The following is an 18,066-nucleotide window of genomic DNA, read 5'->3' as shown; positions in this document are numbered from 1 at the left end:
TTTCCCCCATATTTTATGATTTTGATGCCCTCTTTCACACCTTCATGTTTATCCTTTTGCTGGTCATTGTAGTTATTGTCACTTTCTTTCACAGTATTTTTTTAATCTGTGTAGTGGCCTATTTAAGTCATTTACTTTTCAGCTGTGATTTTTTTCCCCCTACAGATTCTTCCTTCTTTTCTATTTAAAGAAGACCTTTCAATATTTCTGTTAGGATAGGTTTGGTATTGCTGTATTTTTTTTAAGTTTTTGCTTGTCTGAGTAATTCTCTCTCCTATTTTAAATGACATTATTGCTGATAGAGTTTGCTAAGTTGTAGGTTTCCCTTTCAAGACATCAAATGTCAATTTCTTCTGGCCTGAAACCTTTTTGTAGAGAAATCAGTTGATAGGCTTAAGTGGGTTCCCTTTGTAACTCTGTTTTTACTTTTGCTGCCTAGAAACCTTTCTCTAACTTTGCTATTTTAATTATAATATGTCTTATTGTGGGTTTGTTTGGGTTCATCTTTTTTGGAGGGGAGCTTCTGTGCTTCCTTTACCTGGATATCTGTTTCCTTAGATTTGGGAGATTTTCAGCCATAATTTCTTCCAGTGTTTTCAATCCCCTTTTCTCTTCTGAGATCCTGTTATGCACAGATTGGCACACTTTATATTGTCCCATGCTACTGCTACTGCTAAGTCACTTCAGTCGTGTCTGACTCTGTGTGACCCCATAGACGGCAGCCCACCAGGCTCCCCTGTCCCTGGGATTCTCCAGGCAAGAACACTGGAGTAGGTTGCCATTTCCTTCTCCAATGCATGAAAGTGAAAAGTGAAAACTGAAAGTGAAGTCACTCAGTCGTGTCCGACTCTTCAAGACCCCATGGACAGCAGCCTACCAGGCTCCTCTGCCCATGGGATTTTCCAGGCAAGAGTACTGGAGTGGGGTGCCATTGCCTTCTGCATATTATCCCGTAGGTCTCATATATTGCTTTCACTGTTTTTCATTTGTCTTTTTGTCTGCTGCTCTTATTGGGTGATTTCCATTATTCTACCTTCCAGATCATTTATTCATTTTCTGTATCATTCATTTTGCTATTGATTGCCTTTAACTTGGCTTTAATCTCAACAAATAAGTTTTCTAGTTTTTCTTGATTCTTCTTTATAGTTAACTTGTTACAGAGATCTGCATTTCTGTTGATAACCTTTCTTAATTCTTCAGTAGTTTTATTACCTCCTTTTTGAACTCAGGGTCTAGTAGACTGGATAAGTTTGTTTCTTTTTTTTTTTTTTTCTTTTCCTTACAGGGGAATTGTCTTGATCTTTTAAATGGGTATGGTCCCTCTTCATTTTACTTACATTTTTCTGACTCTGTTAATTTAGGAGAAATAGCTATCTACTGTGGTCTTAGAGGACTGATTTTATGTAGGAGCATCCCTGGGTAGCCTGCATGAGTCTAATATTTGGTGCGCGGGCTCTTTTTAGTACAGGTGCTTGTCAAGTCTTTTCTCAGTATGTGCTGGCCATTATCCCCTTGATGGGGGTGTGACTGTTATTGTGACCAGAGCTTCCAGTGGATATTGAGCAGGGCCTCCTCTTCTCTCTGTGGTTCTCAGAGCCCTGTTGGGAACAGAGCTGCTCCCCAGTTGTTGGAGTAGAAATCCCCAGATCCATTTCAAAGCTGTGGTATGAGAAAGGCAGGACTGGAGTGCTCCCACTGGGAGAGAAACCACTGCGTAATTCCTCTGCAGAAGCTGCCCACTGGGAGTGCACTCTGTGGTGTTGCCTGTCAGTCATCATGTGGGCTCATAAAGTGCACTGTTGGAATTGCCCTTGACCCCTTCTCAACCATTGGAACGCAGGAAATTGGCCTGGGTTACCCTCAAGCACTGTGCTCACAAAACCACTAGCACAGATCTACAGGCTCAGGTCCCCTGTAGTTAGGCACCTAAACTGTCATGGTCACACACCTGGACCTGCCATGAGAGCTACAGACCCCAGTCCCACCTGTATATATGCATGCCCCCAAAGCTTGCAACTGTTAATGCCAGACCTGCCCCAGCCACAGGAGCGCCAGTAATCTGCTTGTATGTCCAACAGGTGCTGAGCTTGCAAAACCACCAGCATGGCATAAATCTATAGATCGATCAGCCACTGAGACAGCTCAGATTTCAGCCCCACCTCCAAATGTGGGCATCACTCCAGCTCTTGCATCCTCCCAGAGCTCATAAAGGAAGATCCACACTGCTTTGAGCACACAGAGATTAAAGATGCTCTGGTGGGGCCCTGCTCTTCCCTTCTCTCGAGGGTTACTGTATTAACAATGGGGCTTCTACAGCAGATTCAGGGTCAATCCTGTTTACACCTCTGAAGCGCACTCCACCTCCTTCAGGCTGTTTCTGCACAGCCAACCCCTGTCCTGTCCCCTGGACCCCAAGTTTCAGCACTCAGCCTGTGATGTCCACTAGCAGACGTGTGTCCTTGGCTAGGGATTGCAGCGAGGTGGACAGGACCATTAGTGCCAATCTCTCTCTGTTCTGCCTGTGGCAGACCAGTTACTACACACTCCCCTGAGTCTCCGAAGCTCTCTTTCCGTCCTGGTTGACATTTCAGCCAGTGAAAGGGGTTCCCAGGGTGAAGGAACCTTTCCTCTTTCACAGGTCCTTTCTGAGGGCATAGATCCTGTCCCAACTCCTTTTTCTCTTCCTACCCAGTCTCTTGGTGATCTTTCTTGCAACTTCAGTTGTATGAGTTCTGTCAGCTTTCAGAAGGTATTCTGTGAGAATTACTCCACATGTACATGCATTTTTGATGTATTTATGGGAGGAGATGGACTCCACATCTTTCTTTTCCACCGTCTTGATCTCTGATAAAATTTTTGCCTTCATTTTTTTTCTTCTAAATTAATTTATGTTTTTTCATAAGGTAATCATACTAGTTTATTTAATTCCTAACTATGTGCAACTCTATAATCAGTAAAAAGGTTTTTGTTTTGTTTCCTCTACATAAAGGCCTACAGCAGTGAATTCTTTGATTTCAAGATATGGATTTCAGGAGCAGCTTCTTTACTGTGAGTTTGATTTAAATTGCATTTCACATAATTGGCTTTTGAATAGACTAAATATAAAACTTAACTAATTATAGTATTTTTACCTCTTTTAATCTTGAAACTTATTAAAATATTTCTAGTTGCTAAGTTTCTCTATACCATTTTTCATGTATGTGTCTTATCTGTTATATTCACCATGTAGTATTAGGTACCTCAAAAGGAATGGGATTTTTAAAGAAATTGTGTATGTCTATAAAATACTCTGTTGTGTGTATGCATATATAGAGAGATTTAAAATTTTAGGATTAAGAATAATTTTCACTTTGTTCTTACCAATTTTTACTAAATTTTTTTATGAAAGTAAGTGTGTGGGGGCTTCCCTAGTGCCTCAGATGGTAAAGAATCTGCCTGCAATACAGGAGACCTGGGTTCAATCCTTGGATCAGGAAGATCCTCTGGAGTAGGAAATAGCAACCCACTCCAGTATTCTTGCCTGGAAAATGCCATGGACAGAGGAGCTAGCTGGTGGGTTATCATCCATGGGGTGTTTAGCTAAAAAAATTTTACAAAAAGCTTATAGCATTAAAAGTATATTCTTAGCATTTAAAAAATAAGTAATTCTCTAAAATAATGTTGGTCCATTGCCTATTTTGTATGTGAAACTTTTTTTTTCAAACTTTAAACTTTTTATTTTGTCTCGGTGTATAGCCGATTAACAATGTGGTAGTGTATATGTATATATATGGCTGAGTTCTTTCGCTGTTCATCTGTGAAACTCTTAAGAGGTTTTGAAGGCTTTTTTTTTTTTTCCTAAGCTTGGCTGGAATAATTTTTTAAAGCAGTGGCTTAATTTTTCAACTCCGGTATCTATGCAAGTATAAGAATTAAAATAAATAATGGAAAAGAAATTCAAATTCAGAACCAAAAGTTTAATTTTTATTTACTACCAAAAGTTTAATTTTTATTCACTGTGTTTTTCAGAATGTGGAGATAAATTTTTTAAGACAAATTTAAAATTAAAAATGTGATGTATTTTGGAATCTGCTTAATTGGGTTTGGTGGAATTTCATTATCATGTAAACTTCTTTAAGTAATAACTGATAACTTGATAATTTTGGTCTGAATTTAGCTTGGATTTGTGTTGTACAATCACACAAAATTTTAAATTATGTGTTTGAAATCTAGACCTTTCTGATGTATTCTAATTTACTCAGCAATGGAATTCTGAAATTCATTTTTAAAACTAATTTTTATTTCTGTTAAAGGCTAAGTTTCCTGAATCATTTTGTCCCAGGCATCTTTTGAATGCTCTTGTTGGTACACTTAGAAATAACTACTTCCTATCTGCTTTATCTTTTTTTTAGGGGATTGGTATTTAAAACAACAAAGTATGTAGTGTAGTTAAGTGTTACAGTTTAAATAAAAAGCATAAATTTGGTGTTAATGGCAGCACCAGTAGGTGGCAGAGTTGAAGTTTACACTATCTGGGTCCATACCCATCCTCTTAACCATGCATTATACTTCTGTTATAGGTAGGGTTTTAATGTGTTGCTTCAGTTTAAACAGTGGAAGTATAATAATTTATACAGATTTTCATGGCTTCATTTTACACTGTTGATTCTAATAGGATCCAGGTGTCTTGATTTTCTAAATATGAGAATATTGAACTTGGTTACACCAGTGATTGTGTATTATCTATTCTGAAAGTGTATAGTCATCTACTTTTAATCATGAGATAGATAATGGAATGTTTTTCCAAAATAACTCAGACTAAACAGTTCAACATTAATATTAATTAGTTTGAATTACAGTTCAGCATCTTTATCTAGTTGACACATTTTCCTAAATTTATGACATGAGTATTCTCATAAATGGCAGAAAAGTTTTGTCTAAAATATAATGTCTTTATTTAGTAGGCAATTTGAATTTTAAATTGCTTTTTTTAAGGATAATAAATAAATGGTGAAATTGTAAAGTGTTTTTGAGATTTTTATCTGCTCTGTTTCTATTTGTTTTTCTTTTAAGCTGTTCTTGAAGAACTTGTTAATGATGGACGCTTACGAGGCACTGTGGTTGGTGGGAGACAGGATAAGGCAGTGTTTATCCCTGACATTTACTCCAGAACACAGAGTACTTGGGTGGATTCTTTTCTCAGGCAGAATGGCTATCTGGGTAAATTTTTTTTTTTTTCTTTAAACGAAAAATCATTTCTAATGTTAAACACATTCTTAGAAAGACTGTATTAACCCTGGGAGTGAGTACACATGTACTTTACTGTTGGCCAGCACACTAGAGTGGTTCTCTTTGAATATGAAAGTAGTCACATTGAAGGTTTTTGTGAGTCATGCAACTGAGTTTAATTCCATAGTCACTGAACAGTTGTAATGTAGAAAGGCCAAAGCTGGTATTGATTGTTACCAGCCTTCCAGTAATGTGATACTATATATCAAATACTTCCAGTTCTTTTTAATTCATAAAAAGTAATTGTTTTTATAACTTATAACTTATGAAGTTGCCTGGTTTACATAATCTTAGAAATACTTTATTGGCTGTAAGTTTTATCATTTTTATTAGTTATCCACTATTTCAGAAACATTGAAGTTGTACTAAATTCTGTTTCTGAGGTTCCATCATTTGGATGAAATACATTGATTGAATTTAATCATTAAAACAAGTAGTGCGTGTATGTATTAGTCACTCAGTCATGTCTGACTCTGCTACCCCATGCACTGTAGAGGACCAGGCTTCTCTGTCCATGGAATTCTCCAGGCAAGAATACTGGAGTGGGTTGCCATTCCCTTCTCCAGGGGAATCTTCCCAACCCAGAGACCGAATCCAGGTCTCCTGCATTGCAGGCAGATTCTTTACTGCCTGAGCCACTAGAGAAACCCGAGAGATGAGTTACCTAAAAATAAGTAACCTATAAGTCATTAGATAGTTAGTTCAGTCACTCAGTCGTGTCCAACTCTTTGCAACCCCATGAATCGCTGCACGCCAGGCCTCCCTGTCCATCACCAACTCCCAGAGTTCACTCAGACTCAGGTCCATCGAGTCGGTGATGCCATCCAGCCATCTCATCCTCTGTCATCCCCTTTTCCTTCTGCCTCCAATCCCTCCCAGCATCAGAGTCTTTTCCATTGAGTCAACTCTTCGCATGAGGTGGCCAAAGTACTGAAGCTTTAGCATCATTCCTTCCAAAGAACACCCAGGGCTGATCTCCTTTAGAATGGACTGGTTGGATTTCCTTGCAGTCCAAGGGACTCTCAAGAGTCTTCTCCAACACCACAGTTCAAAAGCATCAATTCTTCGGCACTCAGCTTTCTTCACAGTCCAACTCTCACATCCATACATGACCACAGGAAAAACCATAGCCTTGACTAGACAAATCTTTGTTGGCAAAGTAATGTCTCTGCTTTTCAATATGCTATCTAGGTTGGTCATAACTTTCCTTCCAAGGAGTAAGCGTCTTTGAATTTCATGGCTGCAGTCACCATCTGCAGTGATTTTGGAGCCCAAAAAAATAAAGTCTGACACTGTTGCCACTGTTTCCCCATCTATTTCCCATGAAGTGATGGGACCAGATGCCATGATCTTCGTTTTCTGAATGTTGAGCTTTAAGCCAGCTTTTTCACTCTCCTCTTCCACTTTCATCAAGAGGCTTTGTAGTTCCTCTTCACTTTCTGCCATAAGGGTGGTATCATCTGCGTATCTGAGGTTATTGATAATTCTCCCGTTAATCTTGATTCCAGCTTGTGCTTCTTCCAGCCCAGCGTTTCTCAGGATGTACTCTGCATATAAGTTAAATAAGCAGGGTGACAATATACAGCCTTGACGAACTCCTTTTCCTAATTGGAACCAGTTTGTTGTTCCATGTCCAGTTCTAACTGTTGCTTCCTGACCTGCATATAGGTTTCTCAAGTCATTAGCGTTCAGTTTAAATGTGTGCTAGAATGAGTACTGGTTTGACTTACATTTTTTTGACTTTCTGTAATGTGCCTTTGCAGCGAAGGATTTGAATTAAAATTTTGTTGTAATTAATTTTCTTAAATATTATTATTTGAGGACAAAGAGAGGTTGGTAGCTATCTCCAGTAACTTTAATGGCTGCAAATTTAAGTCTTAAATATTTTACTTTTTATATACTAGATCTTTTATTAGTATAAATTAGACTAGAGAATTGCTATCGTCAATTGTCTGTTAAAACATTTGAAAAATAAATTCCATTCCTTTTGCTGTGATAAGAAAAATTTCAATTTTTGTTTCTCTAATCATTACATTCCTTTATCCTCAGTTCTATTTTTATTGCCCTTTTGTCTTTTGTCCTCATGCTTCCCTTCGACTCCTCAGTTGGAGAGTAAAAGACAAAGCAGGATTAATGAAGTACTTGAACCAATTTATCTACAAATATGTTTAGTAATAAAAATTTGGGAGTGTAACATAGGGCCCCAGTGGCTCAGCAGTAAAGAATCTGCCTGCAGTATAGGAGACGCAGCAGGAGCCAAGGGTTTGATCCCTGGGTTGGGAAGATCCCCTGGAGAAGGAAATGGCAACCCTCTCCAGTATTCTTGCTTGAAAAATTCCATGGACAGAGAAGCCTGACGGGCACACTACAGTCCATGGGGTCTCAAAGAGTTGGACATAACTGAGCATGCGTGCAAACACAGCACAAGGTAATATAACTAGGAAAGAGGCTGTGATATGTTATATTCTTGAAAAATTCTATTAAAATACAATGCATTCCCAAAGAATAGATTTTGATAGAACTTAACATTTTCTAAGAATTCTAAGAGTGATTAACAATTCTATTCCAATCTTGTAATGCATTTCTAGAATTTGATGCTTTATCCAGACTTGGAATCCCAGATGCTATGAGCTACATAAAGAAAAGATATAAGACTACACAACTCTTATTTTTGAAAGCAGCTTGTGTTGGCCAAGGACTTGTGGATCAGGTGGAAGCATCAGTAGAGGAAGCCATCAGCTCTGGAACATGGGTTGATATTGCAGTATGTTTTATCTTTTTCTTCTTAATTTTCCTTTAAGCCAAGAACAGCTGGTATTTCACTAGTATATGACCATTTTAAGAATTAGGATACAGCTCTCAGGAGGAATACTTTCATGGTTGGGGGAGGGAGAGGGATATAATGAAAATGATAATTTCAGATGGTAGAAAGAGCTAAGAAGAAATGTGTATTGGAGACAAAGGTATCAAGAATTGAAGTTAGATTGTGAGTTTATGAGAGGAAGGAAGCGTGACTTGGAGGTTTAGGGCCTGATAACGGAATGGAAAGTGGGTCCATTGGTTAAGATCAGGGAACAGTGGGGAAGAGAAGATGGGAGCTGGGTTCTGGACACACCCGGAGGCACAAACCAAGTTGTTTTGAACAGGACATGTTAAAGTTTGAGATGCCTGTTTAGGTATGGGTTGAGGTAGGTTAGGGAAGCAGTAAGACATGTGATTTCAGAGTTCAGAGTGGTGATAAAATTAGAAATATAATTTGGGAGGTTGTTCAGCATATAGATGGTTCCAAAACCATTGAACTTAATGAGATCACTTAGGGAGGGCATATACATAACAAATGGTTGATCTGTATTATATCGCACTTATACTTTGTTTTCATTTTGTTTGTAATTCTAGCCTCTGCTACCCAGTTCCTTATCAGTTGAAGATGCTGCAATATTGCTGCAACATGTAATGAGAGCACTCAGCAAACAGGCTTCAGCTGTAGTCTTTAGTGATACTATTGTAGTCAGTGAAAAATTTATAAATGATTGTACAGACCTGTTCAGTGAACTGATGCACCAGAAAGCTGAAAAGGTATGCCAGATTTCCTTTCGCCTACTGATATAACAGTATTTTCACATTACAGTCATCTGATGACTTTTGAAAATAAGGTAAGCCATATACCCAAAACTGAAAACTGTTTCATACATTATTTTCCTTCACTGCATCATTCCTTATTTCCTCTCCTGGATTTGTTTTTCTCCTCCTTCATTCCCATCAGAATATAGAAGTTAGAACATAGGAAGCTGATTTTATAAATCAAAATCTTATCAATGAAATTATACACTTATCGCCTGAGAGTATTTGTCCAACATTAAAATCCATAAAAATGATACCAGTGTATTATATGCATAATATAGAGTGTATCTATTTATCAATACACATTATATTTACTATATCTAGCAGAGCCTCATAATTTTACCTATTTAGTAGTTACCAGCCAGATGACTTAATGAGGAAAGAAATTGTTACTATCCACATTGATTAGTTCCTCAGAGCAACTGCTGTGGAAGTGTTTAGAAGCAGAGGTCATACCATGTCTGCTTTAATGACTGTTGAATTCATGTTTCTGGTTAACAGCACCCCCATAATAAAGCCTGCTCACAAATAGGTAGAAAAAACCCATTTATATCTCAGACTTAATAATTCATGAGGGCCTATTAAGTATATAATTTGTGTTTATCTGTATTCCTTCTAAGCTCCTTAATAGTCTTTAAAATGACATAACTTTTCTATATTTGGCCTGCAAACCAGCAGAGAGGAGTGTAAAGTACACTGGATTGATATCTGTAAACCTGAGTTCTAATTTCAGCTTGTTGACCCTGTAGGTGTTTGACTAATAGACCTCCAGTTCCCCCATCTTCAAAGAAAAGGATGATGCCTATTCTTAAAAGGATAAATGTGAATTAAGGAATGATGTAAATAAAATGTCTGATACATGTTAGCTACCAGTTAGTAAAGGACTACATTATTATTTTCATTTGTGACCTTTCACTAAACTGCAGTTTAACACTATCATTTTTTTTCTTGTTTTCCTCCCTCCAACCACAAAAATAAATTCAGGGGGAAAAAAATTCCTTTGTTTGAACTGTCATTTCAAATAAAATGACACTCAAACAAAATGATATAACATTTCATTGGAAAACTGAAAAGGAAATATTTTCAACAAAATGTTTTTCACTACAGATTTAGAACCATTTTCTGAACTTTTAAATAGTTCATTGTTTCTAACATAAATTTATAAAAAAGCAGAGATCAAGAATGAGTCCAGAGTGGGGAAGAGTTTACATGACTAAGTATGCAACTTATATGTGATCATTATTGTGGGAATGGAGATTTCATTATCTTTCTAGTCATCTCGGATATCCAAGTGGTACTAGACCATGGGAGTCTTGAAAAGAGAGGGAGAAAGGGTCACCTGGTAGGCAGTGGCAAAATTAGCCAATAACATTTAAAGAGGATTATATCCAGTACTGTGTGACCAGTTAGTTGTTAAGTGATCAAGCATAGGATTTCTCATTACCTGGTGATAATTACAAGAAGTCAAGGACAACAGGGAAGGAGATTGATTTGGGGCAAGGACTAACAATCTGAGTGGCAGCTGAGACAAAGCTCTATAATTCTTAGCAGTGAAACCAAACAAAAAACAATTAGGATATGAGTATATAAACAAGTTTTATTTTATGCATTTTGTAATATTTTATATATTTGCCTACAAAAAATAAGCATGTTTTATTTCAGGAAATGAAAAACAATCCTGTTCATTTAATCACTGAAGAAGATCTGAAACAAATCTCCATTTTAGAAAGCATTAATACAAGTAAAAAGGATAAAAAAGATGAACGAAGGAGGAAAGCAACAGGTAACAAATTATTAACAACATGGAAGATTCAAGATGAGTTTTTTATTCATTGCCATGAACTTTGTATTTATCAGACCTTTAGGAAGGCCTTTTGTTTAATTCACCTGCTGATATTAACCACATCTTTTGCTAATGAATTAACTTGATTATAAAAATGAAAATATTGATGGTTACTCTTCATTTTGTGAGAATTAAGCTAATTTCATGACCTCCTGTTCCCATTGCTGTTTAATGTTCCAGCCCTAGTAGCTTTCTTTTTCCTTCTTGATTCTCAGACTTTGCAAGTTTATGTTCACTTCTACCTGGAATGGTCTCATGAATTCAAGTAACTGTTTCCTTCTTATCATCAAGAGCTCCCCTTGAAATGTCATTTCCTCACAGAGGCCTGCCCAACCACCACCCAGAATAGTAGACAACATTGTCAGTCTCCATATATTATTCTCCTAGTTTTTTACATCACTTTTATGACTGTGATGTCTTTTATCATTTTGGAATCTTCTCCATCTCATTTATTGTTTCCCTAATACTTAGAGCACTCCTTGGCATATTTTAAGTGCTCCATAAGTATTTATTGAGTGAATGAATTTCCTGAGGGCCTGTTTTTATGTATTCTTTTAATTTAGAATCACTGGAAATTATCCTAGGTATCACTGGTATACTAGTAACTTGCATTGGGAAATTAACACACATTTTCCATACTTTTTGTAGTATGAAAAATTTTATTAGTGCTATATCAAGGTTAAAGAAATTAGATATTCAACGTATTTAATCAATAAATACAGCTATATTGAACATCCATTATAAAAACTTTATTTGCTGTGGAAGCTCACTACTTCAAGATTATTTTTCTCTTCAAAAATCTTTTTCTACAAAGTCAATAATGGTGTTCTGAAATTTCTCTATTCTAGGAAAACTAGAATATGGTAAATTACTGTAAAAAATCATAATTTTCATAGCAATGCATATTTTGTTATTTGAAGATTTAAATCCACTTAATCAGTTGGTTGTACTTACATCAGTATAACTAGTCTGCTTTATATCCTTCTTAAAATTCAGGGTCATCTGGTGTTTGTTCTGATACTGCTGTTAAATAGTTTAATTACAGTTCATGGAATAATGTCAAACATATTTACCATAAGAAATGTATTACCAAATGTAAAAAACACATTCACTTTAAACTTTAATTTGAAAGTTGTGTTTTTCTATCATAAAAGCAATAGAACTTACAGAAAATGATGAAATCTAGGTGGCTCAGCTGATAATCAGTCTGCTTGCAAAGTGGGAGACCTGGGTTCGATCCTGGGTTGGGAAGATCCCCTGGAGAAGGAAACGGCTACCCACTCCAGTATTCTGGCCTGGAGAATTCCATGGACTGTATAGTCCATGGGGCTGCAAAGAGTCAGACACGACTATGTGACTTTCAGTTCACTTTGACTTTAAGGGAATTCTACTTAGAGTTTAGAACAAGAATCTTTGTTTATACATATATATATCATTCTATTTTAAAAATGAATCTTTTATGAAATAATTTTCAATGTTATAATCCCATTATTATTTTATTTTGTCAAATAGATATTTTAAATGTAGATATATAATAGAGGAATACTCTAATTTATTGATAGTGTCTTAGTCTGTTTTTTGGTTTGTATTTTTTTAGTCTTTATTTGGCCAGTAGGTGATTGATATTTTTCCACTTAACCAATTTATGGTCAATAATTATTGAGTGCCTGTTATCTGTCCAGCATTGCCTTAACCCTGAGGATGTGAACATTAGTGAGAGAGGCTCCCTACTGTCAAGAAGTTCATTGTCTTTTTTAGGGTGGTGGGAGAGTCAGCATGTCTCCTGTAAACCTGGGGAATAATCTTTCAATCAAGAAGACAAACCCAAATTTGTGAGGTACTGGAATAGGGGCTGTTAGTGAGGCTGTGGTAACAGAGATAAACAACTTAGGGCACTTTTGAGGAAGATAGAAGGAAGCTAAAGGGATGAGTTTGGCCAGGAAAAAGTCAAAGCTTCAGAAAATAGATGTTATTACAGAAAGACTGCATTTAGAGTAGATAGGCTATCTAAGTGAGTTGCTTTAATTCAAATATTTCATCTTATTATTTATTAATTTTTATTGTTTGAATTTTTAAAATATTTTAATAAACCACAACATTAAAAAGTGGCTAAAAGTTAAGTTTATTTGGCAATATAGTGTCATTATTTCTAAAAACAGTATTAGGTAATACTAACTAATGTCATTTTCCCATCAGAGGGCAGTGGAAGCGTGAGAGGAGGCGGTGGCAGCAATGCCCGAGAGTACAAAATTAAAAAAACCAAGAAGAAAGGAAGAAAAGATGACGATAGTGATGATGAGTCATCTCACACAGGTGTGTAGCTCATTTTACTTCTCCTTTGTATGTGTGTGATTTTTTTTAACTTACTTTCTTAAGATGCATACAGTGAGGTGTCTGTGATTATGCAGGAAGTCCTTGCTTTGTGGAGTTTCACTGGGCACAATTTCACAGTTAAATAACACCAGTACCCCAACAATGCAGTTCATATTTCAGTCACCAGGGTAGTGTACTGAGTAATTGCATAAGGTACAGACTTGGCTGCTGGCTCCTTAGTCCACAGATCACATAAATAACAGATGTGCATCATGGTCTGTGACAGTCACATCACTTATTTCCAAGTTTGTCAAAGACTGATCACTGTGCGTCTCTTAACTTGCTTTATGCACTGAAAACACAGCATGTAGTTTGTGTTACCTCCTTGTCCCCCAGTGATAAATCCATGTGACATTTTATAAAAATGCATAATCAAAAGAGGAAATTGGCCAACAAAGATGAATGTGTGGCAAAGGAAACTGATAACACTGGAAATATGAATCAAGAATAAGTGGAGTTGTAGAAGAAATATCTGACTGTGGGAATGTTGAAGTTGCCTCTGTTCAAGAAACTTTAGCTGCACAGAGGAGCTTGGTAAAGCACACGACGTAAATAAGGGAAATGATTATGACAAAAAGGATAAAGATGTCTTCAGGGTATGAAATTGACAAAAAAGCTTCACCTTAAAGGAATTCTCATAAGTGTTTCACAGTGTTGAGAGGGCAAAGAATAAAATGTTGGAAGCTGATTGAGAGTTAAAAAGGGAATATGACAGCTTGCTCAGGCATAGAAAAGGTGCTTGCTCTGTATTTTAAGTTACAGGATGAGACGAAGGTAAGCAGTGTTCAAATTATTCTTGATAAGTTTTTTACAAAGAAAGTATTTCCATTCTCAGTGTTTCTGATGCACTAAATTACAATGTACTATATTAGAATTATTAGTCTTATTTTTCATTTCCATATACATTCATAACCAGCAATAAGAACTTTGAATGTTTTCACAAACATTTTTAAAAGGTTACAGAACAATCATAAATTTTCCCATTGTTTATTACAAACACTTTGCAGTTACAGCTTGCATAGATTTTTATGGTCTCCCAGCTTCCATGCAAAGCAAAGTAGAACATTTTATGAAAAGTAACTCTGCAAATTGAAGTTAATAATAATTTTATCCAAAATTATTTAAATTAAAAATTATTAAAAATAATTTTAATTTTTATGGTAACACCTAATTGGTTGGTTGCTTGTATCTAAGCAGGGCAACTAGATATATGAATCTTTCTTTATCTAGACTTTAGTTAGTATTTGGTATGGTTAAGTTAGCAAGACACACCTTACGTTGCTTTTCTAAATAAAAGTATGATTTTTTTTATGTTTGTTTTAAAAATTAATGAAACTATGATACCTCCCCTTCTCCTTTTCCCCAGCACAAAGAGAAACTTGAAATGATGATTTGAGATTTTTTTTTTTACCTCTTCCACAGAATTTATTATTTATCGGCTTGGGAAGTATAAATATCAAGTGACAAGGCTTCAGATGTTAATATGCCACTACTTGTAATAGAACAATTGCTTAAGATCTGTCTAAAGTATTCTAAAATAAGTCAAAATAGGTACTGTTCTCAACATACATAAAGCAATATTAATTAACAGAAAAGTATCTTGGAAACTGTGAACTCAACCCTTATTTTTAATTAGCATTAAGACTATTCTGTATGAGTTCCTCAGAGGTTAAACAAGGAGTTAGTGAAGGGGCATTTAAGAAAATACTTCTCTAAAATCTGTAGTCTTAAGTAATTGAGGCATTGTGATACTCCTTTTGTGTATAGTTTAGTAGGACAGGAGCTATAAAAGAATTTAAAGAAAAGGCAAATTTCAGTGCTTTTGAAAAACTGTTTTGTTGTAATCTCAGAAATGGGGGATGCAGTTTGATTCTCAGCTAAAATACACGCTCAACTCTGTGTAAAAGATTACTGGAAGGAAATAATACAGTTTAATAACTAGTCGAATACTATTTGATGTCAGAGAGCAGGAATGAATAGCAAAACTCAGGAAAAAAAAAAGGATAGTACTTTCCTATCCTAAAGCTACAAGGAGGAGCTGTACTTAGATCTTGATGCATACTGAAAATTGATTTTTGAGCTATTCTGTTATCTCTAAGGTTTCACTTTTAGAGGCAATAACCTAATTTAGCTGGAAATAATCAGTTTTTTATACTTTAACAATTAATTATGGAAATATTGTTAGTTTTCTTTGCAACCCATACTTTTCCAAGTAAGTGAGTAGGCATGACATTTCCTCAGTTAACAATTATTTCCATTACATACAAATTTTCCTTGGCATAGAATTATTTTTGTGAGAGCAAAAATAATTATGGCTATAAAATGGTAGGTTTTTTCATCCATGCCTGTTCAAAAAGACAGTTTTTAGCTTCATTCTACTAGAATTGTGGTTCACTTGATTATAAGGATGATTTGATTTTTAGTAAATATTTATAAAGAAGGACCGTCTGCTCCGTATCCATTGTTCAACAAAAAATTTATCCTAAGAAGATTTTAACAATCCACTTGATTGTTTTGATTTCCAGATATTTGCATCATCCTAGTTAGATTAGGGGGAGAATCATCGTTACTATTTTTGACTGACATGTAGAAAACAAGTTAAAATGTTATTACTCGAAATGCCACTATATATTCTATTTTAACAGTGTTTTCATTGCTTACTGCTATTTGACATGGGCAATTTTGGTGACAAAAGTTAACATTAGAGACTTTATGATCAGCAGTGAATAAATTACTATCTTATTAAATATATTATTTGCTTGTAGGTTGCTTACTTTGTTTTTTCCTGTGGCTCATTTTTTTTTTTTTACAGGAAAGAAGAAACCAGAGATTACTTTTATGTTCCAGGATGAGATTGAGGATTTTTTAAGAAAACACTTACAAGATGCCCCTGAGGAGTTTATTTCTGAGCTTGCAGAGTATTTAATAAAGCAAGTATATGTTTTTTGTTTTATGGTAGAGATTTAGTGAGTTACTAAAATTTTCACACCCTCATTGAAAACATATTTTGTTTTCAAAACTTCAAATTTAAGTCACTAAATTCTAGATTTTGTTTGCTTATAGTAGTTCAACAAATATTTAAGTGTGCTGGGCAAGGCAGTGCCGAAAATACAGGGCAGGAATGTGGAGGCAGTCTCATCTCCTTCTCTCTTCCAGTCCTAGTTGGAAGAAAACAACATTGCATGAAAAGTAACATCTAAAATGAAAAGATTATTCTCTGTCAAACAGAAGATAAACAGTGCACTTGTAGAGAGAAAATAAAGTAACAAACTGCCCTTAGAGAAGATAAATTTAGACAGCACTACCTTATAAATGAGCCAGGCTAAATTTATTTTTATACAGAAATAAATTGTATATAACGGCTATCCCTAACTACCATGAAGTTTTCCCACAAGTTAGTCTGTATGTATAAGCTTCTCTAAATGCAATCCAGGAGCCCAGTGCATCTAACTAACTTTTTGAATTTAGAAACAGAGCTTTTGTAGTCAAATTTTAAAAAATTTAAATGAATGTTCTTGTGCATAAACATGTTACATAGTTATATTTTTCATATATAAAAAGTCAAAATAGTTACTGTTAACCATTTGCCACTACATTTTAAAAGTCTATTCTGTGTTTAGCATAAGGATTTTTAAAAATACAGATCTTCTTATAGTACTTTAGAAATTGAGAGTTTAAGTTATTATTCCTGAGAATGGGAAACAAATTTATAATCTGCTGTATTTATACCAGATTACCTAATTTAAAAAGTTGCTCTAAACTGAATTTGAACTGAAGCTTTTGTTAAAACTGTTTTTCTTATTGTCTTTAGTGCAATAAGTTTAATTACTTTATAACTTCAAATTAATTATTCTTAATTTTAATTTCTGGAATTAGAGGAAAAATTCTTGTGAACCATTCTCCAAATCTTCTTTTTTTTAAATAGAGATCTTTTTAAAGCCTTATATCCGTAGAAGCAAAGTTTCCTATCTACATAAACCCAGGGCATTTTAATGAACTAAATATATTTATCTTACTCATAGACCTTTAAATAAAACTTACCTCGAGGTGGTACATTCAGTTTACATGACTTCAACTTCTTCAGCCTCTGGAACTGGTAGAAAGCGCACGATCAAGGACTTGCAAGAAGAGGTTTCAAACCTTTACAATAATATTCGATTATTTGAAAAAGGGATGAAGTTCTTTACAGGTATTATACTTAATAGTGTTTTTTCATTGATTCTCAGTTGTTCTTAGACATTCATTTTAATAAAGCATCTTTATTTTCCAGATGATACCCAAGCTGCTCTTACAAAACACTTGCTGAAAACAGTGTGTACTGATATCACTAATCTCATTTTCAACTTCTTAGCTTCGGACTTAATGATGGCAGTAGATGATCCTGCAACCATTACCAGTGAAGTAAGTTAGTGTTTTTCTTGCCACTCTTGATGTGTTTTGCTTTGAAGTCCAAGCACATTTTATTTTCTCACATCCTAAAAGGAAAATGAAATTCAGGAAGGAGTTTTTAGAAATCTGTCCGATTTTTAGTTCAGGTTTAGTACACTGTATATACAGTTGCTACCAGGACTGGTAATATGACCAGTCTATTAACAGTAATAATAAAAGGAAATACTAGACATTGTGTCTGGAAATGGCTGTAATAAATATGATAGCATGCATGCTTGGCCTTCTACTTCCTGTTAGCATATAGAAAGTAACAGGAGAACATCATCTCTTTTAAAAAAGATAAGTTCTTAGGCTTCCCAGGTGGCACAGTGGTAAAGGATCCATCCACCTGCTAGTGCAGGATACACAGGTTCAATCCCATGGACAGAGAAGAATGGCAGTCCACATGTAGTCCAGTTCAGTTCAGTCGCTCAGTCATGTCTGAGTCTTTGTGACCCCATGGACCCCATGAATCGCAGCACACCAGGCCTCCCTGTCCATCACCAACTCCCGGAGTTTACTCAAACTCATGT

The 18,066-nt window shown here is 35.5% G+C and overlaps 1 protein-coding gene across 3 annotated transcripts in view; it reads left to right on the top strand.

Moving 5' to 3' along the window:
• UFL1 (UFM1 specific ligase 1) overlaps positions 1 to 18,066 on the top strand; it is a 69,802-nt gene that overhangs the window by 43,566 nt on the left and 8,170 nt on the right. For all 3 annotated transcript variants that reach the window (XM_055535449.1, XM_055535451.1, XM_055535450.1), the window contains exons 7-15: positions 2,990 to 3,048; positions 5,053 to 5,199; positions 7,857 to 8,032; positions 8,665 to 8,844; positions 10,552 to 10,672; positions 12,929 to 13,045; positions 15,918 to 16,035; positions 17,128 to 17,294; positions 17,376 to 17,506. In XM_055535449.1, coding sequence (XP_055391424.1) covers positions 2,990 to 3,048; positions 5,053 to 5,199; positions 7,857 to 8,032; positions 8,665 to 8,844; positions 10,552 to 10,672; positions 12,929 to 13,045; positions 15,918 to 16,035; positions 17,128 to 17,294; positions 17,376 to 17,506 — 1,216 coding nt within the window. The remainder of the gene's footprint in view (positions 1 to 2,989; positions 3,049 to 5,052; positions 5,200 to 7,856; positions 8,033 to 8,664; positions 8,845 to 10,551; positions 10,673 to 12,928; positions 13,046 to 15,917; positions 16,036 to 17,127; positions 17,295 to 17,375; positions 17,507 to 18,066) is intronic.

This window comes from Bubalus kerabau, chromosome 9 (assembly GCF_029407905.1).
Source record: "Bubalus kerabau isolate K-KA32 ecotype Philippines breed swamp buffalo chromosome 9, PCC_UOA_SB_1v2, whole genome shotgun sequence".
Taxonomy (NCBI): Eukaryota; Metazoa; Chordata; class Mammalia; order Artiodactyla; family Bovidae; genus Bubalus; species Bubalus kerabau.
This window is presented reverse-complemented; position numbering and strand designations above follow the sequence as displayed.